Below are 27,443 nucleotides of genomic sequence, written 5' to 3' on the forward strand. Positions count from 1 at the left end.
GTAACGAGCCACTCTGGGTTCTCTGTGGATACGCTTTTTACAGCAGTTGCTGTGTGTGCTGGTGGAACTTTTCATTATGTGTCCTTTGTCTTAAGCATTTGCCTCTTCCAATAAAGAGTTGAAATCAAAATAATAATAGCAATGAATGCTTTCTCCCACACTTCGCTAGGGTCCTGTTGGCGCAGTACAATCTTAGCCATATGTTATTTTGAACTAAGTCATCCAGTTGCTGTTAATAATGTGCTGTTTCACAAACCTGTGCAAATTTCACATTTGAACAAGGAACTGGGCTCAGTTTACATGTTCACCTAGTAATAATATTTGCAATCAAGTTACTGACAGGTCCTATTTAAATTAACAAATGTTTATCTTTTTAATAGTATACATGTACGTATAACTTTCTATTTTTTAATAACTTTTCCCTATGGAAGCTATTTCTTTTCTCAGACATATACATTATGGTGTTGTAAAAGGGATTTCTGTATGCGGTGAATCAATCCTGGCCCGAATCCGAGGAGCTAATTAAACCACCAAAGGAATTTCAATTAAAAGTGGATTAAAATATAAAGTAATCACCTTGCACGAACACCTCTCACCCAGGAGACTATTAAAGCAAGACCATTGCCTATGGTTAATTAATTAATTACCTTTTGGCTAATGCTCAGCCCCACTTTTCAATATTATGGATACAGAAAAGTAAGTGTCTTCTAGAACTAAGAGTATATTTAACTCTGAATGTCACATGACATTTTAAGTAATGAAAAATATTGTACATCTTTAAAATTTCAATCATCCTTTTCTATTGAAGTCACAGATCATCTAAAAAAAAAAAGGATGGGGTAACATAAATATACAAATAAAGGGCACTGTGTTTGACAAATTATATAGATTCATTGCCTTTGGTGAGTCCTCTTAAAATTTTCCTCTGGCCTTACCCATTACAGAGTCACTTTTTATTGATAGATGCTATCTTGATTTGCAAAAATGTATGATTAAAACACACATTTCTAGAGTCATCTTGATTCTCACAGAGCTAGCTCCCCTGACACTTATTGCTAAAAGGCTGGTATGCATCTTTTACACCTGGTTGTGGTTTCAGCTGCCAGCTACCAGAGAAAGGTGTCCATATAGTTGACAAAAGGGAGAAAATAGGAGATAAACAAGAGAAAGAAAAAAGAGGATGGTAAGGAGGGCAGATTTTTCATTTCTTATCTGGTGATACATTCTGCAACAGTAAACAGCACAATCTGTTAACCAGACCCTTTGAAGGCAGGAAAAGAAAACACAAGAGAGAGTTTTATAAACTGGTGATTGTCTTCCTGTTCTATTTGGCTTTGTTCGTCCTTTTGGAAAGTCTGCATGACCTCTCCTCCTTGTATTAAATAAAACAAGGGTGTAAGGACTGATGATCTGATTTGGTGAGTCAGTTACAGAAGTAGCTGTGACATCTGTTACTTCCACTCTGTTATCCATTACTTCTGTTCTCTTAACGGCAGCAGGCATTTGATTAACTACCGAGATTTGGACATGAAGGGGATCTAAGGTGGGTTGTGAAGAAAATCACCTAGCCAAGTCTCCATTTCATCTTCACTTCACCCATTCTTCTCTTACCAGATTTCTGGAAGACTGGAAGCTGAAGACCTTTACCTCAGGAGTAGGAGAGGCACTAATTAGCCCAACAATAATTGGAAAAAAATTGTACAATAGCCTGTCAATAAAGCTCCTGAACTGAAGGGGGATATAGCATTTTTTGGAAGGATTAAAAGCAAACCTCCCTTCCCCAACAAATACGTGCTTTAGCAGGTGAACTAAATGTGAAAGTTAAGAGAATTAATTTCTAAATATTTACCAAATTCATTTATGTACAACCATAGTAGAGAATAGTGATTGCCTTTTGTACATTCATAGCTAAATGTATAAGTAAAAGCTCCAAGTAGAAAAGGCAAAAATCTATTTTTTAGTAGAAATTGATATTTTACAGTGTCCAACTGTAAGATAATAACAAACATTTATCTTAGGGGACATTTATGTAAGCCAAAATACCAGAAAGAAAACTTTCATTTGAAATACAAATATATATTTCCTAACTGAGTTGCTTATACAGCAAGGTCAGAAAAGAAGTAAAGTTCTTCTCTATGGCTTATACAGAATCAGATGTTAAACCAGAGGTAACTGTAGAGAGCAGCTAGTAGTTCAAATTACTGTGCAATCCCCAAGACGTGAATTGATTTCTTAAGGCCTGAAACTAGATTGTGGAAGGCCTGGAACTCACGCCTCAAGTCTTCTTATTCTCTGTTCAGGGCTTATTTCCCCTACATTGAGAACATTAAAAAGCTTCTCCTCTTAATATTTGTCACTACTTATAAAAAGTCACAATCAATTCTGGAAAATAAAAAATGGAAAATGAAGGGAAATATCGATCTTAAAACTTAAGAATCAATCAACCAGCCAACTAACTTTTGGAAGAAAAATTAAGTCACGGACCTAACAATCTAAAAATACAAGAAAAAAATTCTCACCCATCTAGTATCTGTACTACTAAATGGGCCTATGCCAAGACCCAAATTTGAGTTTGTTGAGATTCAGATAGTTAAAGGCCTAAAGAATGGTGTGCAGGCATACAGTCAAGGTAAAAACTAGACTATTAGACAGCACGGTCTATCCTGAGATGGCAATATAGAACCGTGTTTATTTGCTGATTGAGATGGTCCAGCCACAGCCTAGGAATCACTGACATATCAGTCATCTGAAGAATGAAACACACCCACTCCAACAGTCCATTGGCTCATGCCACACTCTCTTCAACAGTCTAAAGCTCAAGCATCAAGTGCAATTTAGGGTTACTTTTTTTTTTTCTTATACAAAGATGTCTCTATAAGTTGTTGCTACAAGGAAAGACCTGGTGACAGACAGTGACAAGAAATAACATGGAAATGACTGGGTTTACACTGCACACTCTATACACCCCTTTTAATGGCAAAGTTCTTCAAACATTATTTGTTATACTTTTAACGTGTACAAAGTTCAACGTGCAACAAATGTAAAGATGCCAAGGATAAATGCAAATGAAAAAGAATGCCAAATATAGATAACAGATCCATTATGATAAAAGCCATTTTCAGCCACAACTACACTGCCTAGGCATAGCGGGAATCCAGGATGGGCCTGAACTCCTCATCCCAGCTCTGAGCACTGCTCAGTCCCACCATAACTGCCAGGATTGTTGTGCGTCCTCATTACTACTGCAATAAACCAACAGAAACAGAAGACTGCAAAAAAAAATTTTCTTTTTGGGTTCTGGAAGTTAATTTGTAACTTAAAGAATATAAGGAACAGGCTACAATTGCAAAGGAGTCCGTGACCTGACCCAGTGTGTTTCCTACTTTTTCAGAAAATGGAAAAGTGTCTCAAATATACAGTATAATTCACAATAAAATTCTTTTCAGATTTCCTTCAGATATGAGATCACCACCACCAACTGGGTAAATGGAAGCAGCTCAGATCATTTAGATTAAGTGCCATAAATTAAAGACCGTACATTAGACTTCACAACGAGACAAAGTCTTCCATAGATTTTACAGAATTTCAGCACCAAATAGGTCCTGCTACAGAGCAGTTATCCTGAGCGTGCTTCATCTGGGTACCTATGTGGCTAAGTAGCCTTACTTGAAGAAAAAAAAAATCATGGCAGGAATCCATACCTTTCAGTGGCAAGCTATTAGGTTGAGTAATAAAAAATCGCTGTTTTTATAGGTCAAAAACATTCAAAATCAGCAATCTCATATGAATCAATTTAATACTTTTAATTTTTTTAATAAGTCAAGTGGGGGTTGACAGTTACATTTATGAAGAGCAAATTGGTGGGTGAGGCATGGGAAAACAAAGCATTTACGGGGTTCAGAAAATACAATTCCTGTGCAGAATGAGTGAGGTTCCCATTAAGAACCCCCCAGAAATGACTAGTAAGGTTGTTGATGTGAAAATGGCATTATGAACCTATCACATAAGGTTTTACAACCCACTGATTGATCTATCTGTGATGTGCACAGGAGAGGAGTTTGATGGGGTAATGGGAATAGCGTAGAATATTCTTCCTTACCCACGAGGCTACAACTGGAAGCCCCAACGTTAACATGTTCTAAGTTGCAACACAAGGGTAGGATTTTAGAATTGAGTTCTAAGGATACTTCTGCTACTAATCACTGTTAAAGATCAATGAAAGCACACTTATGAAAAACAGTAAGAGCATATCTTATTCATATATTAACAAATGGAGCAAAAGAAAACCACAGAAATTTGCTTGTTAATTGTTCCTTGTATCTATACCACAGCACCATAATTTTGTTAGGCTGTAAGACTACATATGTATTGGAACATCCTAAATTCTATGCAAAATGTATGAACTATAAATATAGTTAAGGTGGTGTGAGAATAATACAATCTCTGAAATGATTATTAATGCCCAGAAGTTCTATACACTACTTCATTCTGTACTTGAATGATGCCTAGTCCATAAATGATGCAATCCTGTCATACCGGGGCACCTCAAGGCACAGTAAATCACAAAAGATAACAAAGAAGGGCCACAGGCTTGCAAATTCTATTAGAAATAACTTCCCCCATCAGTTTAAAAGTTTTTTTTCATAAATTCTTCTAGGGTTCAAGTTCTCCTTATACTTCATTTTGTGAGGTTCTCAAAACAAGTCTTACGTACTTATTTTTATTACAATGTACAAGTGTACAGAGTTCAATCTGTAACACATAAAGATGAAACAATAAATACTGATAAATAAGAATGTCAAATATTGATAATGCCATTAGGATAAAAGCTATTATCAGTCATTATGATGTATTCCATCCTATAATCTCATATATTAAAGCTTTTAACTGTCTGGATTCATACGTGACTGTATTCTTTCCAATATGCATTCTTTTTTCTTCCAGGGGTTGTTCAATAACTGCAGGTATGTTTCTGCCATAAAGTTCACAGTGCTCTAGAAACTGGACACATTCTTGAATAACACTGTCACGAAGAACAATCATATGTTTTGACATATTTTCTAATAAAGACAGGAAGCATCTTTTGGCATAATACCAAGTATCGGTTCCCAGTTTTTTATTATAAGGTTCCAAGCTTTTGATAACTCGGGAAATACCAAAGTCATAATTTCCTTTGGCACAATAAAGTGTTCCTATCACCAAGTTGACAATGCACAGATGGTAGACTTTCTTTTCTGGGTCTTCGTAGGAGAGCTGCTCTTCCTCCTTTTCAATCTTCCTCATCAACTCCTCAGCTTCTTCATTTTGACTTGTCATAATATATGAAACGCAGAGGTTAGCTAATACAATAGCACTGACATTCAGGATGTTATCATAATGCTTCTTGACAATGGGCTCATAAAAACCAATTGCTTCTTTGTATTTGTTTTCCTGCATGAACAGAACATGAGCCACATTCAATTTCCACACATCATGGTCATTACAGAATTCCACAGATTTGCGGAAGATCTTTTCCACCATTGGGTAATTTTCAAGGTTCCAGTAGATTTTTGCCTGGGCCATCAACACAGGAATATACTTCTCAAGGGTTTCATCGTACTCATTAACTGCCTTTTTGACAGTTTCATCGTCTCTATTGTGTCTTGCTTCCTGTACTTGTTTGGTGAGTCTCCGGAGATGCTCAGTCAGGATCCCAGCTAATCCATCAAGCTTAATGAAAGCCTCTTCTGGAGCTGTCTGGCAAGTGATCATGGCATCCAAGAAGTCATAGAGATAGGGTGTGAGGAACCTGTAAGTCAAATGGGCATTTTCTGCCAGGACATCTGCTGCCAAGTCAAAATATTCATACTTACAGTAAAGCAGTAACAGGTTGCCAAAAGTCTCTGGGGGGAAGGGGTTCTGCTGGAGCAAGAACTGTAGCTTTTCAAATCCTTCGGTAGGTCTGCCATCCATGTGTATCAGTGCTTGGTTGTGTAAGGTCACAGGGTCTAACTCCTCCTCTGCCCTTGGTGGCATGTCAGTGAGGGTTTCCTGGGCCACCTCATAGTTTCTCAGCTGGTATTCTATAGCTGCCTTGAGGTTGAAGGCTTCCACCAGAGCAGTCTGGTGAAGGACTAAGGTGTTGCCAACGCTGCGAACATCAATGCCCTCCGTGGTCATGCCCACACCTAGCTCCGGGTGCTGGCGGATGCCATGCTCGATAATGTCGGCGATATGCTTCAGAGCTGAAGCATACTGCCTGCTGCTGTAATAAGCCAAAGCCAAGTTGTAGGAAAGGTCAGGCCGGTAACCCGAGGCCTGCAGGGCCGCAGAGAACTTGGAACACGCGGCTTCATACTGCCCCTCCTTGTAGAGCAAACAACCCAGGTTGACCTGGCCATCAGGCTCACTCTCGCCCCCACTGTCATCCCCTCCTTCCCCACTCAGTAGCTGTTCCACCAGGCTCCTTGCCCCGGGCAGATCGCCCTCGCTGTACTTTATCGCCGCTTGAAGGCGGAGGACCCGATTGTGGTAGGCTGGGTTGTCCAGGAGGAGGAAGGCGACCCGGGTAGCCTCTGGGTAAAGGCAGGCCTTGTACAGGGCCTGGGCCTGATAGAGGCGGTACTGCTCCAGCTCCGGATGCAGCTGGCCTAGCTGCTCGTAGCACTCGGCCGCCAGCGCGAACTCCTGCAGGCGGTAGTAGCAGTAGCCCAGCAGGGACAGGCCGGCGCGGCTCCTCGAACTCCGCTGAATCTCCCTGCCCAGCAGCTGCACTGCTTCGGCGTAGCGGGAATCGCGGATGAGCCGGTACACGGTCGCGGTGAACTCCCCATCGGGGATCTGTCCACTGCTCACTCCCTCCATAACGGCCAGGACTGTTGTGTACCTTGGTTACCACAGCAACAAGTCGACCGGAAACGGAAGACTGAGAAAATATTTGCTCCGGAAGTAAGTTTGCCGCGTAAGGATCCGGCTAGGAGTAGAAAAGACTCAGTGACGTGTGTCTCTCAATTACTGGCTTACTTTCCCTACAATTATAGATTGCGCCGAGGTGTGAGTCACGGAGCGGGGGGAGACGGAGCTCCTGCAGCTATTCAGAGATGGAAACTCTAATCCCGGCATGCATCTCTCTAATCGCGCCACTGCCCGTAACTGGCCACATTGCATGCTGGGAAGCGTAGTTTCTGTGGGACCGACCCAAGGCCTCCGGGATATGTCGTCTTCACAGGCTTGTATAGGGAGGCTAAGTTGGCGTCTACTCGACGGCAGTGGATTGGTTTGGGCGCCTTGTTACAGCTGACGGTTGCTGGCTGTGTCCCTTGCGCCATCTTGGTTCCTTGCGCGAGATAGGGAGCCCGAAGTCCTTTTCACTTTTGAGGTCTTATTTTGTTTGGTTCAAGCAAGTAATGTCGTTTCACGTTTTGTTTTTGTAAAAGAATTGAGATTGAAAAGGCGGAATGTCTCTTTTGAATCCTCCTAGATTTAGAGTACCTTCGGTTTTTAAGGTGCCCTGATAGCACACTTTCTAAGAACAGAATAGTGCAGAGATCATGACTCCTTATATTGGCTCTTTAGAAGTTGGCCAGAGAAAAGAATGCTGTGAATCTCAGCTTGTAGTGGGAGGCTTTTGGCTTTATTTCCAAGTGTCACCCGCTTGCCCTTTTATATAACAACGAATACTGCCGAGCATATGTTGGCTTTTGAACTTGGTACTTTTTCTCCAACTTTCATTGCCAGTGAGCGGCGTGGTTTCTCTTTGCCTTCCGTGATTTCCATCGGCCTCTCTAATTCCTAAAATAAAAACGTCCCACATAAAAACTATGTCTTTGCTATATAATTAAAGACATCAGTACAAGTTCCCTGGCTGCCTCCTTAATAATATTGCGGTTTATAAATCTGTGTGTTGCTGTTGTTAGGCGCTGTTGAGTCTGTTTGGACTCAACAGTGACCCTATAGAACAGAGTAGAACTGCCCATAGGGTCTCCAAGGAGTGACTGGTGGATTTGAACTGCCGGCCTTTTGTTAGCAGCCAGGCTCTTAACCACTGTATATTCATGTTATTGTTGTTGTTAGGTACCGTGGAGTCGGTTCTGAGTCATAGCGACCCTATAGGACAGAGTAGAACTTCCTCATAGGGTTTCCAAGGAGCAGATGGTGGATTTGAACTGCCAGCCTTTTGGTTATAAGCCAAGCTCTTAACCACTATGCCACCAGGGCTCTGATTATGTGTATGTGTGTGTGTATATATATTTGTTGTTGTTTCGTGCCAGTCGAGTCAGTTCAACTGATACCAGCCCTATGTACAACAGAACAAAACAGTACACAGTGCTGCACCATCCACACAAACGTTGTTATGCTTTAGCCCATTGTTGCAGCCACTGTGTCAGTCCATCTCGTTGAGGGTTGTCCTCTTTTTCATTGACCCTCTACCTTACCAAGCATGATGTCCTTCTCCAGGAACTGGTCCCTCCTTACAACATGTCCAAAGTACATGAGACAAAGCCTTGCCATCCTTGCTTCTAAGGAGCATTCTGGCTGTACTTCTTCCAAGACATATTTGTTCATTCTTCTAGCAGTCCATGGTATATTTAATATTCTTTGCCAATACTGTAATTCAAAGGCATCAGTTCTTCTTTCGTGTTCCGTATTCATTGTCCAGCCTTCATATGCATATGAGGCTACTGAAAATACCATGGCTTGGGTCAGGTGTACCTTAGGCCTCAAAGTGACATTTTTGCTTTTTAACATTTTATGTATCACAATGAATTACTTAATATGGCCCTTCTAGCCATAGTCTTTGTGAATCACACACAATGACTGAGTGGGACTGTGTAAATAGTGTATATGAAACCTGTGATGGTTGGGGTTATGTGTGAACTTGGCAAGGCCATGATTCCCAGTACCGTATTGTTGTCCTCTATTTTGTGATCTGATGTGATTATCCTAATTATCCTCCATTTTATATGTTGTAAATCCTAATCTCTGTATGTTAACGAGGAAGGATTAGTATGGGGTATATCTTGAGTCACAGCCTTGTTGTGTGGCCTGCATTCAAGGTACATATGTGGGTGTTCTGTTGGGCTCTCTCTGTGTCTGGATTCTGTGTCTGTGTTGTCACTGTCTGACCGCCAGTTCTTGGGACTTGAGCCAGCAGCCTGCCATCTGACCTGCCAATTCTGGGATTCACTGGCTTCTGGAACCCTGTGGGCCAGCAGCCTATCATCTGACCTGATTTCCCATCTTCAGCAGCCTTGCGAACCAGCAGCCTGTGGGCTAACTTGCTTATTTGGGTTTGTCAGCCCCTACAGCCATGTGAGTCGGGAGAAGCCTATGCTTGACCCACAGATTTGGGACTTGCCAGCCTCCAGAATCGTGTGAACCATTTCCTTGGTAATACTCATGAGTTCTGTGAAATGTTGCAGAGGATTATGGAACCCAAAGACAGGGAGGGGGGAAGAGTACTGAGAGATGGAGGAGTAGTTGATGTTAGAGGTGATAGAGTAGTATAGCAGTTTGGAAACGTTGGACGTTTGGGACATCTTTAACCTCCGCCTCATAGGAATCAGCTTTGTGCTAATCCTGGTAAAAGAAATTATATATATATATATATATATACACACACACACTATATATATACAAACTGGATGGGAAATATGACTGATGAATACTCATCTATGTATCTCCTGTAGTTGAGGATGTAAGAGGCCAATTTTTGGTGCCAAGTATGTGTGAGGGAAGATGGTTGTCTTTTTTTTTCTCCTCATTAAAACATCCAACTTGGTTTGGGCAGCAGAAATTTAGATATCCTCATCAGTGAGCAGATGTTAGCAAGTGACTAGTGGAAGTAGTGTAGCTCTTAGTCACATTTTATAGCTAGGAAACTTCAGTAGGTGTGTCATTGCTCATACAATAAAGTGACTAACTTCATGTATTCTTTTGCTCCTCCTTGCTGAGAATTTGCCAGAGCTGTGTGCTTGGTGGGACTAGACAAGGATCCTCCTACTGCATCAATACCAGGAAAGAACAAATTATACCCATTCTAAAGAGGTTGAATGTGGCTTCGGACTACCCAGTATCCCCAGAGAAACCAGCTGAGCAAGACCCCTAAAGCCCCACTCCAAGGCTTCTGTCTACCTGGTCTCCAGACTCACTTCTTTGGGGTCTTCAACTCAGGGCAAAATGTGGGTTGAGGGATGCTTGCTAGTCATGTTCAGTAATCAGGGAGGGGAGGACTCTTTTCCTTTTTGCCTGCCTGATTGACACTTGTCCTTTGGAAATAGCTTTAATATTTTAAAATCCTTGTGTATTGACCTGCAAAAAAATGAAACAAGACCCACACCTCACTCCATGCACAAAAACTAACTCAAAATGGATCAAAGACCTAAATGTAAAATCTAAAACAATAAAGATCATGGAAGAAAAAATAGGGACAACGTTAGGAGCCCTAATACATGGCATAAACAGTACACAAAACATTATAAAGAATGTACAAGAAAAACTAGATAACTGGGAGCTCCTAAAAATCAAACACCTATGCTCATCCAAAGACTTCACCAAGAGAGTAAAAAGATTACCTACAGACTGGGAAAAATTTTTAGCTATGACATTTCTGATCAGTGCCTGATCTCTAAAATCTACATGATACTGCAAAACTCAACTACAAAAAGACAAATAACCCAATTAAAAAATGGGCAAAAGATATGAATAGACACTTCACTAAAGAAGACATTCAGGTAGCTAACAGATATATGAGGAAATGTTCATGATCATTAGCCATTAGAGAAATGCAGATCCAAACTATAATGAGATTTCATCTCACTCCAACAAGGCTGGCATTAATCCAAAAAACACAAAATAATAAATGTTGGAGAGGTTGTGGAGAGATTGGAATACTTCTACACTGCTTTGGAAATCGATTTGGCGCTTCCTTAAAAAGCTAGAAATAGAACTACCGTATGATCCAGCAATCCCACTCCTTGGAATATATCCTAGAGAAATAAGAGCCTTTACGTGAACAGATATATGCACACCCATGTTTTTTGCAGCACTGTTTACAATAGCAAAAAGATGGAAGCAACCAAGGTGCCCATCCACGGATGAATGGATAAATTATGGTATATTCACACAATGGAATACTACGCATCAATAAAGAACAGTGAGGAATCTGTGAAACATTTCGTAACATGGAGGAACCTGGAAGGCATTACGCTGAGTGAAATTAGTCAGTTGCAATGGGACAAATATTGTATAAGACCACTATTATAAGAACTTGAGAAATAGTTTAAACTGAGAAGAAAACATTCTTTTGTGGTTATGAGAGGGGGCAGGGAGGGAGGGTAGGAGAGGGGCATTCACTAATTGGATAGTAGATAAGAACTACTTTAGGTGAAGGGAAAGACAGCACACAATACCGGGGATGTCAGCACAATTGGACTAAAACAAAAGCAAAGAAGTTTCCTGAGTAAACTGAATGCTTCGAAGGCCAGCGTAGCAGGGGCAGGGCTCTGGGGACCATGGTTTCAGGGGACATCTAAGTCAATTAGCATAATAAAATCTATTAAGAAAACATTCTGCATCCCACTTTGAAGAGTGGCGTCTGGGGTCTTAAACGCTAGCAAGAAGCCATCTAAGATGCATCATCTGGTCTCAACCCACCTGGATCAAGGGAGAATGAAGAACACCAAGGACACAAGGTAATTACGAGCCCAAGAGATACAACAGGCCACGTTACCCAGCGACTACATCATCCTGAGACCAGAAGAACTAGATGGTGCCTGGCTACAACTGATGACAGCTCTGACAGGGAACACAACAGAGAACTCCTGAGGGAGCAGGAGAGCAGTGGGATGCAGACCCCAAATTCTCATAAGACCAGACTTAATGGTCTGACTGAGACTAGAAGGACCCCAGTGGTCATGGCCCCCAGACCTTCTCTTGGCCCAGGACAGGAACCATTCCTGAAGCCAACTCTTTAGACATGGATTGGACTGGACAATGGGTTGGAGAGGGATGCTGGTGAGGAGTGAGCTTCTTGGATCAGGTGGACACTTGAGACTATGTTGGCATCTCCTGCCCGGAGGGGAGATGAGAGGGTGGAGGGGGTTAGAAGCTGGCAAAATGGACACGAAAAGGGAGAGTGGAGGGAGAGAATGGGCTGTAGGGGGAGAGTAATTGGGAGTGTATAGCAAGGTGTATATGGGTTTTTGTGTGAGAGACTGACTTGATTTGTAAACTTTCACTTAAAGCACAATAAAAATTATTTTTAAAAAATCCTTATGTATTGAGCTGTTACCTTGGGTAAATTGCTATTAAGTCAAGTTAAAGATGACAGACCATGGAAACATGAAAGTGCTTTTTGTATCTTTAGTCTGTCTCTGTTGTGCACATTTGTGTTTTCATCACAAAAGCATCCACCTTCAAATGGCTTCTTAAATGTATTAAAAATAAATGGACTGTCTGCTTTCCCCAAATATCACTGATGTCTGCAGGGATCAGTTGGGGTTCTCCTCTTTGTGTTGGTACATATCTGTGAGTGTGGCAGCTGAAATGGCAGGAAGGAGGCCGTTGTGTGCCTGCCTCCTTGTTTCATGTGATGCTGCTCCAGAGGCCTGGCTTGAAAAAAGCAGGACATTCGGCTTAGACAGATGGAGGGCAGGGTCATTTTCAAAATGAAATGAGTGCACAAATCACACTGTGAAATTGGCATGACCATCACTGCTGCTGTGATAGAGCAACTTTTATTTAGCCTCTGATAGGCGGTTGGGGAATAGATTAGGGTTTTTTTTTTTTTTTCTTTTTTGTGGGGATGGGTGAAAGAAATCCCTTTAATTAATGATAGAAATTCTGTTAAGCAATAAATGAGGTGGAATATTATAAAATGCCATAAAGGATCATTTTGTTTCCAATAGAACCTTGAAAACCTGGAGCATATATCAAAAAAGTAAGTGTATCGTACCATTCCAAGTAACAGGAAGGCATTTAGTGGTTGCAATAAAGTGATTTAGTGACTGGTAGAATTTTTTTTTTTTTTAGAAAGGAATTAGGCCATGAGATAACAGTTTGGTACTCAAGGTGGATTTTGCTGCAGAAGTGGAGGTGTGTTTACCACGCAGAAGAATTCCATTCATGAAAAATGTATAGGAGCTCAAAGCACGATGTTTAGTTCTTAATATGTTTATGTTTCTACCTGTAAAATATGAGATGATCAAATCCCAAGTGGGATCTATTGGCGTTCTCTTTTAAAACTAATTGAAAGGGATTGTTTTCTTATTTATTCTGTAAATATAACCATTTCCTATTGTTAAAATTTGTTAATTTATGATCATCTCAACCACCAAAAAAAAAAAAAAAAAGCCAAACCCATTGCCATAGAGTGGATTCTAATGCATAGTGACCCTATAGGACAGAGTAGAACTGCCTCACAGGGTTTCCAAGGAGCACCTGGTGGATTCAAACTGCTGACCTTTTGGTTAACGGTCATAGGTCTTAACCACTATGCCACCAGGCTTGCCATCTCAAGCACAGTTGTGGTCAAATATGTTCCTTAATAAAGGAAGACCTTCTGCAAAACAGTTTTCTGGAAGTTATTTCTTTCTCCTGCCATCCCAGAACATTTTCTTCAGGATGGTCAGTTTGGGAGGCTCAATTATCTCCTAACCCCCTCCATAAAAAGCAGGGAAGAAAAGAATAAATTAGTGTCAAATTGGTAATGTAGTTAACTAGCTTTTAGGAGCATCTGTTCAAACTTTTGGGACTTTTGGAAAGACTTAACACCAGATCAACACTTGGAAACTTTTACGTTCAGATGGTGAGAAATTTAACCTCATTATGAACTTAATTTACATTTGCTGGTAGTTCCAGCTTTATTAATATTTTAATTGGTAATATATTTCCTTATATATACCTTGCTCTTGATCAAGTAGCTTCCATTTTGGATTTTGTGGTGTCATTATTCAAAATTTATCAGGGAGAGCACAATATCATTATGGTTTATAAAAGGAATTAGCAGAGAAGACACAACTGTGGATACTGGCGTTTAAAAATTCAACCAACCATTCAAACAAAAGAGCCACTCTAAGCCCCTTGTGTTTATGCAGCACTTTGAGTATTAGGACCACGGCCTGGTTTGTCTAACTTCCCTCATTACTCCTCACAGCCGTTCTGTGAAATAGGTGATCCTTACTGTTGGTCCCACTTTAACGGCTCCACTGCAAAGCACAAAGAAGCTGCTGGTTGCAGCAGCGAGGCACGCGGCGTCTGGTGATGGCTTACGCTGGCCAGTAGTGGGCCGCGCTGCACCTTTTGCTTGCTTCCCCTAGGCACCTCCTCTCCAGTCATTTGAATTGGCTTTGGATCATTTGCTGCAGTTTGTTCTAATAGAACAGGCACAATGGTGTAAGAATTTTGAAGTTTAAGCACCGGAGCCATTGTGTAATTGTATGGCGTCAGTGTGGCTGGTGGCCCTGCGTTCATGCGATCCCCCTGTGTAATTGCCCATGGAAATTTGAGCAATCTTTAACAGACACAGGAACCTGGCGTTGGGCCGCAGACTATTTTACCTCCAGAAAAACTTCAATAATTCTAAGAACCTTTTTTTTTTTTTAATCTTTAAAATGCTATATGGACAGGGCTGTCCCAATATCCCACTCACATAGGCAAACACAGACCAAGACAAAGGTAATGGTTTAAACTGTTGGCCAGAATTTTAATTGTGGGTATCCTGATGCGTGCTTCCTTCTTTCAGCCCTTAAATTATCCTGCTTAAGAGAAATAAAGAATAATTATGCCAGGGTTTTAGTTAAGCTTTAAGCATTTTATTAAAAAAAAAAAAACAAAAGATATTCAGGTCTCTAAAAGCTGATTGCTTCAAAAGGATGGATTAGTTGCTTGTGAAATGGTCAACATTCTATAATGTAGTATTCTTACAATGAAACATCAGCCTGGGAAATCTACACAAAGAGAATGACTTCAACCAACTCAGTTGAAGACATATTTCCCTTCCTTTGTGTAAAACAATAATAACTAGGAAGCAAATCAATAGGGGATCCCTTTTAGTTTATTATACATCAAAATAAAATGGCAAAAGCAATTTTCCCCCCAGGGAATGAGACTCAACAAAACTTCGCCTCCTATTTCCACATTATGCTGTTTTTTTTTTTTTAAATTCATCTAAATATGATCTAATCTGAATCTAAACTAAAGCAAAAAAATTGAAATTCTAATACATACATACACACACATACAAAATGAAAACAGAGATTAATGATGGCCCGAATAACACATTTTTCACAGCAAATACTTCATTTACTTAATAAACAAATTATTTCTGTACCAGTGTATACATTCAAAGACATTGGTACCGGTATGCTATACAGATAAATAATCTATCTTTAGCACTGCTGAGTGCTATACCAAACATGCAGGAAAATTGATAATTAGAAAAGATGTAGAACCCCAAATTATTAGCTGAGGAAAAGCTACTGTAACACAAACAATGTAAGCAGACATTGGGCATTGCTAAATATGAATGCTCAGCATGAAATTCTCCATTTACACCTCATTTTATTTCTGCCATCTATGGGTTTTATTCCATTATTGCTCGCTTGTGAAGCTTATGAAATTTTGTCTTTCTTGTAGCCAGACTCGACCTTTAAATTTCCTGGTACATTTGAGTTTGGGGAGTTCGTTTATAGCACGTGGCAGAATAAGCCTTGTGTTTTCAGTGACTGTTATGCTGAAGCAGGTAATGCAACTTCACTACGGTGGCATTGCCAGAGTTTTCAGGCTCCAAAATTAGGTTTGGTTTTGTTGCTTTAATTTATCCTTTCTCCAAAAGCATTTTTCTTTAGATTTAAATCTTTCCTTCCTATGTGTAGATTTCTGTCCTGCGTGAAGGAAATTGCTTCACCCTATTACTGGGGATGAAACAGTTTATCTTTCTGCAATTCATAAAAGTCAGCAGAGAAATTGATTTTAAAATAATTGTACCTCAAGGTAAACTGAGCTGACTCTGTTTAATGACCTAAGCTAAGTGGATAAAGTATGATAAACTTTGCTACAAAAAAAAAAAAACTGAACTCTGTGGCATTAATACTGAATAATATTCTTATTACATTAGCAAATGTTTAAAGGTTATTTCTAACCCAACATGTTTGCAAATATAAAATACCTGGAAATGCAGGGACAGCTCAGATTTCAGAAACAGAGAAAATGCACATGTACTGTTTTAGCTTCTCTTGACTCACATTTATAACTTTACTTCCATTGACTACCACTATGGGATAGCTATGCTATGGAATATTCTAAAATTGTCATTTATGAAATAAAAGGATGTATTTTTTTTAAATTCGTGTTGATGACCTTATCTTTCACAATCACTAGAGGCAGATTCAGACACATCTGTGGTAAAGTTGTTTTTATATGTACCCCATATATGTAACTTTTTATTTTGTCTTCAGTGAGAAGATGACATCTTTAAGTTTGCTATTATTTTATTTGAAATGGGTAAATTAAAAAATTATTTGGAAAAATTTTAACAAGTTAAACACAGGCTGGTCCTTCAGTATGGAAATGACCTGAAAAAAAAAATCAATGATTTTATTTTGAAAACCTGAGACCTGGAGAGTCCCCAGATTACACATCCAGCCAGTGGCCAAGCCAGGATGGAACCCTGGTCTCCTGTGCACTGGATGGTGCCCTTTATAAAGGTGCCCTTTATAGCATGCCAGGCTGTCCCTACTTGCCAGGGGTTGACAGCAACCTTGTAGGCTGTGTAGGTATTACCTGCGCATGGGCTAACAGGCATAAATATCATATCTGAAAAAATGCTTCTCTTAGAGAAAGTATGATGACACCATTTTAACCTTTAACGCCAAGAGATCTGAGAAAGCACACATAGCATGGTCAGTTTGCGGTTGTTTTATAAGAAGACTCGCATTTCAAACGTCTTCTTCCAAGAAAAAAAAAAATAAACATTAATAATCTGGAATGGGAAAATTTCTCTTTCGTTATTTTGGGAAAGAATATACGAGTAACCACATATACCTCACATTCTTAGAAAATTATAACTTATTTAGAAAAGGGATTAAAAATACCTCACACTTCCAAGAGTTCAATCTCTAACCCCCAGCAGTGTTGGTACCAGAGAGGCTGCTACCCTCCATTCCCACTGCTTCATGGTCGTGGAGGAGCAGACCCATGGCATTAGTCAGCAGTTTCTGAATTTTGGCCCACAATAGGAAAGATACCTTGAGACAGGAGAAATAGATGGAGGCAATTACAAACAGCTACTGGATTGATGGTTGACATTGTCAGGGCTCCACTGTACGGCAGACTGCAATGGTGTTGAACTCCCCTTGCTACCAGTGGATGTTGCTATTGGCAACCGTGCAGCGAAGCCAATAAATAGGCAAGAAAATGAGAGGAAAACTCAACCTTAGTGGAAGCCATAGGGTTTGTGCTATAAATTATGTTCCCCTTATCAATATGCAGCATCAACGTTCAGGGTAGCTACAGTGCCCGTAGCTGCCTGCTGTCTCCGTCAGACCCTGGGTCCAGTTTTATCATAAAGCAGACGCTTTAAAATTTTGCTTTACACGGACTGGCATTCGTCTGTCTGGGCTATTTATTTATTGTTGGGAAGGATAACAGATGTGGGCTCATCTCTGCCTCACATGGGCTGATTTTCAATTCCCGTTTGTGATATAAACATGATGCGGTGCAATACCCAGAAACACCTGCAGTGCCTCTGGAGCTGCAGACGCACGTTGTTCAGGCAGACCAGGGTCTGTCCCTAACCCCACCCACCCTTTGTTCCTCACCTCAAGGAGGGGAGATAGCCCAGCAGAAGCTATTTTCCTTTATAGCAGAGTGATTCAGAAAACTGGCTTAATAAAATCCATAAATCTGAACAACCTCTTCTTACCTGCTCTGCAGAGGCAATTTTTCCTGCACTCATTTTCTCCCTAGTTTCTCCCGCCTTCCCTGCAGAGACAGCTGTAAAGGGTAGCCAGGAACATTATTCTTTAGGGCTCCCACTCCTTCCTTCTCTCCTTTGTAAGGCATCTCCCTGCTCTAGTGTCTCTCTTTTCTAAGCAATTGATGACAGGATTCCACACCCCCATTTTTTTGGTTAAAAGTGCCATTTTTCTTCATTTGGTTTGACTTTCACCTTTCCTTTTGCAGTTTTCTTGCCACCTGCTTTGGTTTCTGCCTTTCCTCTATTGGTCTGGTCTTTTTTTTTTTTTTTTTGCTTTATTCTTTGCCTGGTTTTTTATTTTCTTTTACTTCATTCCTACCATATAGAATCTTACTTCTCTACAATTATCTACTTCACCTTCACTTCCAGTTTGGTACCTTAATTTAACCATTCATTCTCCAAACATTTCTTGAATGTCAACTATGTGGCAGGAAACAATGACCCTTGTGGAACTTGGCCCTTATTTTAACATCTAAGTAGTAAAGTCAAGAATTGATACTGACTAGTATCAACAAGAACAAAAATGGTTGTAAATTTTAGACTTTTCAGAGCTGGAATGGACCTTCAGAATCATCTAGTCTGGGGATTTGCAAACTCCTCAGAGTTTATGGACCACCATGTGTGTATTCAAAGAGATGAGGATTTGTGGGGGCCCTGGGTACGCCAACCTGCATCTAACCGAGGAGCTCAGCTTTTAGACATTTTATATCTTGAGGATTCCTTCTAAGGTTTATCTCAACAAAGAGTTCTAAGATTAAAACATGTTTGAAAATCATTTCCTAGTGTAATCTCATTTTACAGATGAGGAAGCAGGCTGGGAGAAGTTAAGTGGCTTGTCTAATGTCCTCCAGTCAATAGTGCCAAAGCTGGAGATAGAAATCTATCTTTTAGCCCAGTGTTCTTTGGATAAGGTATACCACGTCTTCAACATCTCAAGTAAAATGGGGAGCAAAGCAGCTTTCTAGTCAGTGCATCTATTTAATACAGCTTATTCTTAGCCATTATAAACCGAGTGTAGTCCAACTGAATAGATTCACATTTGCCTACCAAATGTGTTCTCTCGCCCAGACCTTTCAAGCATTATTTCTTACACTGAAGAATAAATCCAAAACCAGGGACCTTTGCATTTGGCTTTAAGTTGGTTACTGGTTAAAAAACAACAACAACAACAACAAAATCCCTTTGCTGTCAGGTCGATTCTGACTCATAGTGACCCTATAGGACAGAGTAGAACTGCCCCACAGGGTTTCCAAGGAGTGGCTGGTGGATTCAAACTGCAGACCTTTTGGTTAGCAGCTGAACGCTTAACCACTGTGCCACAAGGGCTTAAGGTAGTAACCTTAAATTTCATACCAAAACATCACTAGAAAGACTCAAAGTAGTCAACACTCAGTGTCTGTGGCTCTGCTGTGTCCTGTGAAATGTGTATCACTGTTAGAAATAGTTCCCTAAATGTTCATGTGTCACTGTGGTAAATCCAGCTATAGATTTTCTCTCATTCTCACTTTAATATTAAGGTCTATTTATTCATTCTTTTTTGGAGAAACCTTGATCTACAATCAAGGTTGAATTAAAAACTCTGAAAAAGGTGACCACAATTCCAATGCAGTGCTGTGAATCTTTTATAAACACCAGCCAGCCAAACACATTTGCTGTCTTCCTATTATGGACCACTTTGGGGGGTGAGGTGGGGGGGAGAATTGGGATTGGTTGGTTATTTGTAAGGATAATATAATTTATCTTTTAGGTAGGTAACTCTAAAGGGTCTGTCTGACCCGTCATGAAGAATTCTAGGACTAGAAATAAAATACCTCTATGGAATACAATTCAGTATTCTTGGGACAGCCTGGCACAAAGGGCTCTCAGAGAGAGGGCACAAAGGCAGGCAGTGTTTGGCTTGCAACAACAGAAGACCCATATACAAAATGAAGCAGTGCTAATGACACTGTCACTGTTCAGTGCTCTTTCAGCTTGCAGCAAGCAGGATCGGCTTTCCTCAGGTCCTTGCATCTACAACTATCCTCTGCCCTGAGCCTTCGTCTCAGCCTCTGTGTGTTCTTTGCCCAGCATCAGGGAAGGTTGAGAGTCCTGGGGCTGGTGTGCGCCACCCCACCCCCTCCTTTGTCCTTCTTGTCACTCTCTCCCCTGCTGACTGCACTTCACAGTAAAGCATAGGCATGCTTCACAGCGCATCCCCAAGGCCTTCGGTCTGTCTGAGCAGAAATGGACAAAGGGATGGTATGGCTGGAGTGAAGCTGGCCCTTCAGGCTGCAGTCATCTTGCAGCAGCGGTTGGCTGGGAGGTTTACTTTCTGTCCTCTGCAGCCACCGTGAGGCTGGCAGGAGAGGGCGAGGCGGCCGAAGCCAGCAGCCTTTTCTGGTGCAGCTCTTCCCACTTACTTCTGTTCACAGCCACCGAATCCAGCATGGGCTTCAGTTTCGCATTGACCTTCACCAATGCCTAAAGCAAAACAAACAAAAAGAAGTGGGAGAGGAAGACAGTCACTGATATAATTTTCCAGGTTTCATTTGTGAGGTGAATGGCAACTGTCTGTAAGAACTGAAAGTGATGATTAGATTACAAACTTGAGCTATGTACTTGAAAGAAACATGCATTTAACACCATTGTGTTCCATTAATAGAGCCTATGCAGAAAAAAAAAAAAAAAAGGATGGCCGTGTACAACTCCAGGGGGCGCCAGCCACACAGACCATGATCCTGTCTTAAGTCCACATCAAGAGAGACAGAAAAACAAAATACTCAGTGTCACATGTCCACTAATATATGTATTTTTAGGACAGAGTAGAACTGCCCTATAAGGTTTCCAACCCTGGTGGCATAATGGTTAAGTGCTATGGCTGCTAATCAAAGGGTTGGAAGTTCGAATCCACCAGGTGCTCCTTGGAAACGCTATGGGGCAGTTCTACTCTGTCCTATAGGGTCGCTCTATGAGTCGGAATCGACTCGACGGCAACAGGTTTTTTTTTATAGGGTTTCCAAGGTGTGGCTGGTGGATTCAAACTGTTGACTTTTGGTCAGTAGCCAATCTTAACCATTATGCCACCAGGACTCCATACACGGCTTACATTCCAACAGACTGTGAGTTTAAGTTTTTACAAAAACCAACCCACCATTTGCTGTGCCATAGATGACTCTAGGTAGGCTTACCTGAATAAGAAAAGTCAGCTAAAATCCTGAAACAAGGCGAGGTGCTCATTCTCAAAGCTAAGGATCTAGTTGCTGTGCTAAATATACAGACCAACATGGGAACATGTAAAATAGACATGGTAGAAAGGAAAAAAGAATATGGAAGAGAGTGACAGGGAGATGCAGGAGAGATGAGGGAAGAGGAAATGTAGGGTGTGGCCAGAGGTGGACTGGCCATAAGACTAATGAAGCTCAGGCTTCAGGGTCCCCTCTTGTGCCAAAACCAAAAACCTGTTGCTGTCAACTCATAACGACCCTATAGGACAGAGTAGAACTGTCCAAAAGAGTACCCAAGGCTGTAAATCTTTATGGAAGCAGACTGTCACATCTTTCTCCCATGGAGGGGCTAGCAGGCTTGAACTGCCAACCTCTCGGTTAGGAGCCGAGCGCTTAACCACTGCACCACCAGGGCTCCTTTCACTTGTGCCAGACCCTTCTAAATAAATATTTTCTTTTGTACTTAATTTTGTGTTTTTTTTTTTTTTTTTTAGAGTACTCTACTCCAAAATAGTATAAGCTTCCAGCTTCTCAAAACCTGGATTACCTGTTGCAGTGGAATGAGAGCCCTAAATGTGAGATGGTGCATTTGAATTTAATTTGAATGAGTATTTCTGCAGTTTTCATATCAGAGGACTATTGCGGAGGATAGTGGGGGTTAGGATCTTGCCACTGAACCAGGGGCTGGAAAAAATTTGGGAAGTGCAGATTAAATAGCAGTAGAGAAATACAGGCCAGAGGAACACATCCTTTACGCTGTCCAACAGGGAAATTCCATTATTCTCTACTCCACTGATTTTTTTTTTAAGTAAAAGATGAATTTAAAAGTTTATAAAATTGGAATCCTTATCCATTGCTGGTGGGCATGTAAAATGGTGTAGCCACTCTGGAAAACAGTTTGTGGTTGCTCAAAAATTAAATATATAATTACCAAATGACCCAGCAATTCCACTCCTAGCTATATGCCCAAAAGAAAGCAGCAACTCAGACAGATACATGGACTCCAATGTTCACTGCAGCATTGTTCACAATAGCCAAAAAGTGGAAACAACCCAAATGTCCAACAACAGATGAATGGATAAACAAATGTGGTACACACATACAGTGGAATATTATTTGGCTATAAAGAGAAATGAAGTTCTGATACATGGATGAAGCTGGAAGACATTATGCTGAGTGAAATAAGTCAGACATAAAAAGACAAATATTTTATGATCCCACTTATATGAAACATCTAGAACAGGTAAATGCATAGAGACAAAAGTTTATTGGTGTTTACCAGGAGCTGGGAGGCCCATCTTCTAGCACTCTATCAGGCAGTGTTCGGCTGCTCCTGGAAATCATGGTCCATGTGATAAAGCAACACAAAGCCACTGCCGTGGAGTCAGTTCCGATTCATAGCGACCCTATAGGACAGAGTAGAACTGCCCCACAGGGTTTCCACTATGCCACCAGGGTTTCCGGTGCGTATAATAGGAGGGGCAATATGCCACAGAGAGGTGGTGGTGGTGAGAGAAGCAGTGGAATTGGCTACCGATGCCCTTGGGCTTTGTTTTCCCCAGCAAAGGTGATTTTTCAAACAGAGGTAACTACAACCAGAACTTCAGAGGAAACAATCATGGCTACAAAATCAATCTCAGGGCTACGAACAGCGGCAGCAGGGTCAATTCTGGGGCCAGAAGCCATGGAGTTAGTATTATCACCAAGGATATTACTGAATACCCAAATTAAATGAACAGAAGATATAAACTTCTGAGGACACTTTGGAGTGTGATGGCTATTGTCATCAAATTGGAGTGAGGCCTGACACCAGGAACTTCCTTTCTTGCTTATACCCATCTTTCTTTCCTTCCTCCTATCCATGCATCCTGTCATCCATCCATCTCACATATGCACAGGACTTTCTCATGGATCCTGACATTGTTCATTGAGTAGAATCTTTATGTCATTTGGGGCCTCTGTGTCACTTGAGATCTATGTAACACTCAACCCTATTTCATGCTCTGGGCACCTCTCAAACTCCTCTCCATGATTTCCAAGTCTTACTTCCCTGTGCTTCTCTTTGACTTCTTTCTTGAGTCCATTTGGACTTCTTGACTCCACTCTGCATCATTTCCAATCCAAAGTTCTACTGCATTTCCTTTTTTTCACAGGAAATCCAATCTCCCTCAACATTTTGGATACCTAATAACTTCACTGAAGTTTAGAGGTTCTCATAGAGGAAATGAGTACCCCGCTGAATAACTTCAACATGCTTCTCGTCTCCTCAAAAACTAAAGTCCTGATATTCACCCCATGGGAAGAGCAACCGAGTTTTCTTCCTAGCCCCATTTCACTGCTTGGTGGCAGAGTGGTTAAGAGCTTGGCTGCTAACCAAAAGGTTGGCAGTACAAATGCACTAGCTGCTTCTTGGAAGCCCTATGGGGCAATTCTACTCTATTCTTTAGAGCTGCTATGAGTCAGATTCGACTCGATGGGAACGGGTTTGGTTTTTAGTTTTGGCCTTGCCAGATAGCCTGCCTTCCCCACCTTCCATGGAATTCTGGTGAATCAAAGTTTCTTTTTTGTTGCTTTAAGCCCTGTAAAATAGTTTCGCTTAAAAAAAAAAAATAGTTTCGCTTTCTCTATAAAGCACTGAATAAAAAAATAAACATGGAGCTGTGGGAGTGTTAGCCCATGGAACAGTGGTGCTCCTACTTTATACCTGGGGCCAGTTAGCTGCTTCCGTTCCGTGGCCACAGATTATACCCGCCCCCCCCCACCCCTTGCACGTAGACATCTTACAGGTATGTCCCATTCATAACAAGGGGAAAAAGGTGAACATGTGACTATTGTAATTGCTGTTGAGTGCTCTTGAGTCGATTCTGACTCACAACAACCCTATAAGACTAAACCACCACAATTCCAGCACGCCTCCTATAAAGCCTTCTCCAAGCATGACCTGTGGTTAGAGTGCTCAACAGTGATGTCCTCTACCAGGCAAGATACCACTTCATGTTGAGGATGGCAGAATGTATTTCCCCAAGCAGGACTGCAAACAATCTGTTAGTAAGACCTGACTTATCCCCCAGATATAGCCATCTACTCCAGGGATATGAGTAGGCTGTAACTAGACATTAGATAACCAAAACCCACTGCCATCGAGTCGATTCCGACTCTTAATGAACCCATAGGGTTTCCAAGGCTGTAAATCTCTATGGAAGCAGACTGCCACATCTTTCTCCTGTGGAGCCACTGGTGGCTTTGAACTACCAAACTTTCATTTAGCAGTTGAGCGCCTTAACCACTGTGCCACCAGGACTCCTTAGATGTAAGGAGGGTAGAAAAGGCCAGAAATAATTAGGTACCATATGAATAGTGAGTGCTCACCCCTGGCTAAGGTGGTACATCTTCACATCAATGTCCCTCCAACAGAGTATGTTCTCTCTCTTAAAAGTGACGTTTATCACACCAGGCAAAAACATTTAATTTTAGGCCAAATGTACCAGTTATTCCATATCATAATAATATATAGCAACGTCCTGAGGCAGTAATCCAATTTCTCTCTATTTGCACGGGAAAGATGCAGGTGCCTGTTTTCCACTCACTGTACAGTGTTTTTATTTAGACAATTGTATGAGGTAACCACGACTGCCATGGTTTTATCTAGTGTAGTTTGGCATTGGCTCCTCTTCACTCTGATCAAGCCTTTTAATTAAACTGACTACTGTAATTCCTATGGAAATTAGTGTTTATGTTATTTTCCTGCTACAGAAAGCATTTCTCTAGAACTTAATTTTTTTTTAATCCCAGGAGCACAAATCGGAATTTTTTTCTGCTTGAAATGTAATTAAAAACTCATTTGATTACTGTATTTCTGGCTCTGTTTTACTTATTAAATTCCTGTAATCAGTTTTCTTTTATGAAGCTGCTGGGAAATGATCTCAAAAGCAACACATTTTTCTCTTCCTTGGCAGGTTCCCGAACATTTCCTAAATTACATTCGTAGCACCTGCCCATGATTCGAATTACTCCAGCAATTTATTCCGTAAACCATTTAAGTTCATTTGGCTTAGCCTCAAACAGATTTCTTTCTTTTATTCTCAATCTTTGTTCTCTCTCTTGCTTCCTTTGTGTTGAATAAAATATTTATGGGGAGGGGTACATATTTCTCAGAGTTCCTTCTTTCTCATTGTTTCATGTCCTCCTGAAACACAGAATTGCCATAGTAGAATATCATTTTCGTCTGGCCAGGTGCTGGTTCTAGGCAAAGGTAGCAAAAATTCTGTCCTAAAGAATTCTCTTGCCCACACTATAGATTTGCTACATAAATCCAGTTGGTTGAGAGAATATGGAACTATTAGCAAGGGATTAGCTGCAAACTAAATTCCAAAGTTTATATTCATTATACACAATGTGCAATCATCAAGATAAGTGCTCCTTAGAAAGATGCAAGCATTCCTAAAAATGTCTCATCAGAGACTGAGACCTGATGACTTCTGTGAGCATACTACTAGTATCTGTTTCACTTACTCTTCATTTAAGGAAAGAGAAAAGGGAAACTTAATTGCCTGTCTGCTCATTCTTGACGTTCACACAGGGGAACGGTAAAGGTTATGTTGTAGGTGGCTTAGTCAGCCACCGGATGCCGGAATTTCCTCTGTGGCATCCCTGCTACATGACCATCTAGCAAGAGGCAGTGAGTTCATTACCTCCCAGTGGGTCCTCTTATCATCTCCATTTTACAGATAAGGAAACTGAGGTTCAGCAAGATTAAGTGCCTTGTCTAGGGTCCTACAGTGAGAAATGGAGCTAGGATTTTCACCTAAGTCTCTCTGACGCTATCTGACTCTAAAGAGTTATATGAAAACTTCCCTCCCTTGAGGGACTCAGCCCATACTCTACCTCCTCTGTGAAGTCTTCTCTGGTTCAGAATCCAGACTCTTATTTATGCCTGCTGTAACATGCTCTCTATCACTTCAATCATATTTCTCACACTGAAAATACCTTCGGGATTTTTCCCCAGTACTTTAAAGATGTTGTCTTCTTGATTATATTTTGTTTCTTTGTACAGAATGTGTATTTTTTCCCCCTCTGGCTCCCCTTAATGTTTTCTCTATCACTGGTTTTAAGTAGTTTGATTAGGATGTGCCTTGGTGTAGTTTCCTTCGTGTTTTTTTCTGCTTGGAATTCATTAAACATCTTGGATCTGTGGGTTTGTAATTTTCATCAAATTTGGAAACATTTCCACCACTATTTCTTCAATTATTTTTTCTGTTTACCCCCAACTCCAATTACACATATATTTAGCCACTTGGTGTTAATTTCAAAACTCAACTAATCCTTTGCTCACATTTTTTTTTTCAGTCTTTTTTCTTTTTGAGTTTCGTTTTGGATGGTTTCTTTTGCTATGTCTTCTGCAGTGCTTAATCTACTGTGAATCCCATCTACTGTATTTTTATCTCAGAAATTATAATTTTCCTTTCCAGAAATTTGATTTTTTTTTTAAATCTCCCATGACACTGCTTACCATGCTCAATCTTTCCTCTATTCTCAAACATATAAAACATAGGTATGATAACTGTTTTAATGCTCTTTTCTACCAATTGTATGATCAGTGTCTGTTTGGGTTAATTGATTTTTCTCTTTATTATGCATTGAATTTTCTTCCTTCTTTTTATGCCTGATAATGTATTTGTTTAAATTTTATTGTGCTGTACGTGCAAATTTACAGCACAAATTAGTTTTTCATTCAAAAATTTATACACAAAGTGTTTTTGTGACATTGGTTGCAATCCCTGCAATGTGTCAGCACTCTCCCCCTTTTCCTTTCCACCCTGGGTTCCCATGTTCATTTGTCCAGTTTTCTTGTCACTTCCTGCCTTCTTGGCTTTGCTTTTGGGCGGGTGTTGTCCGTTTGGTCTCATATACTTGACTGAACTAAGAAGCACAATCCTCACGTGTGTTATTGTTTTCCAGGCCTGTCTAATCTTTGGCTGAAAGGTGGACTTCAGGAGTGGCTTCAGTTTTGAGTTAGCAGGGTGTCCAGGGGCCATAGTCTCAGGGGTTCCTCCAGTCTCCAGTGAGTCTGATCTTTTTCTTTTTTTGGTGTGTGAACTTCAATTTTGCTCTACATTTTTCTCCCACTCTGTCGAGGACCCTCTATTGTGATTCCTGTGAGAGCGGACAATGGTGGTAGCTGGGCACCATCTAGTTTTTCTGGGCTCAGCCTGGTGGAGAATGTGGTTCATGTAGTCCATTAGTCCTTTGGACTAATATTTTCCTGTGCCTTTGGTTTTCTTCAT

At 40.8% G+C, this 27,443-nt stretch overlaps 2 protein-coding genes across 2 annotated transcripts in view; both read right to left on the minus strand.

Annotated features, from left to right (window-relative positions):
- Positions 1-4,798: 4,798 nt before the first annotated feature.
- LOC126077840 (tetratricopeptide repeat protein 30A) lies at positions 4,799-7,073 on the minus strand. The gene has a single exon (XM_049887541.1). The coding sequence runs from the start codon at positions 6,841-6,843 to the stop codon at positions 4,843-4,845; it is 2,001 nt and encodes a 666-aa protein (XP_049743498.1). The 5' UTR covers positions 6,844-7,073; the 3' UTR covers positions 4,799-4,842.
- Positions 7,074-19,757: 12,684 nt separating this feature from the next.
- The window catches only part of PDE11A (phosphodiesterase 11A), a 600,047-nt gene continuing 592,361 nt past the window's right edge, over positions 19,758-27,443 (minus strand). The window contains exon 22 of the mRNA XM_049887539.1: positions 19,758-20,416. Within this exon, the coding sequence (XP_049743496.1) occupies positions 20,261-20,416 (156 nt within the window). The 3' untranslated portion in view covers positions 19,758-20,260. The remainder of the gene's footprint in view (positions 20,417-27,443) is intronic.

This window comes from Elephas maximus, chromosome 6 (assembly GCF_024166365.1).
Source record: "Elephas maximus indicus isolate mEleMax1 chromosome 6, mEleMax1 primary haplotype, whole genome shotgun sequence".
NCBI lineage: Eukaryota > Metazoa > Chordata > Mammalia > Proboscidea > Elephantidae > Elephas > Elephas maximus.

Coding starts and splice junctions, on each gene's coding strand:
- LOC126077840 (XM_049887541.1), bottom strand. CDS start 6,843: ATGGAGGGAGTGAGCAGTGGACAGATCCCCGATGGGGAGTTCACCGCG.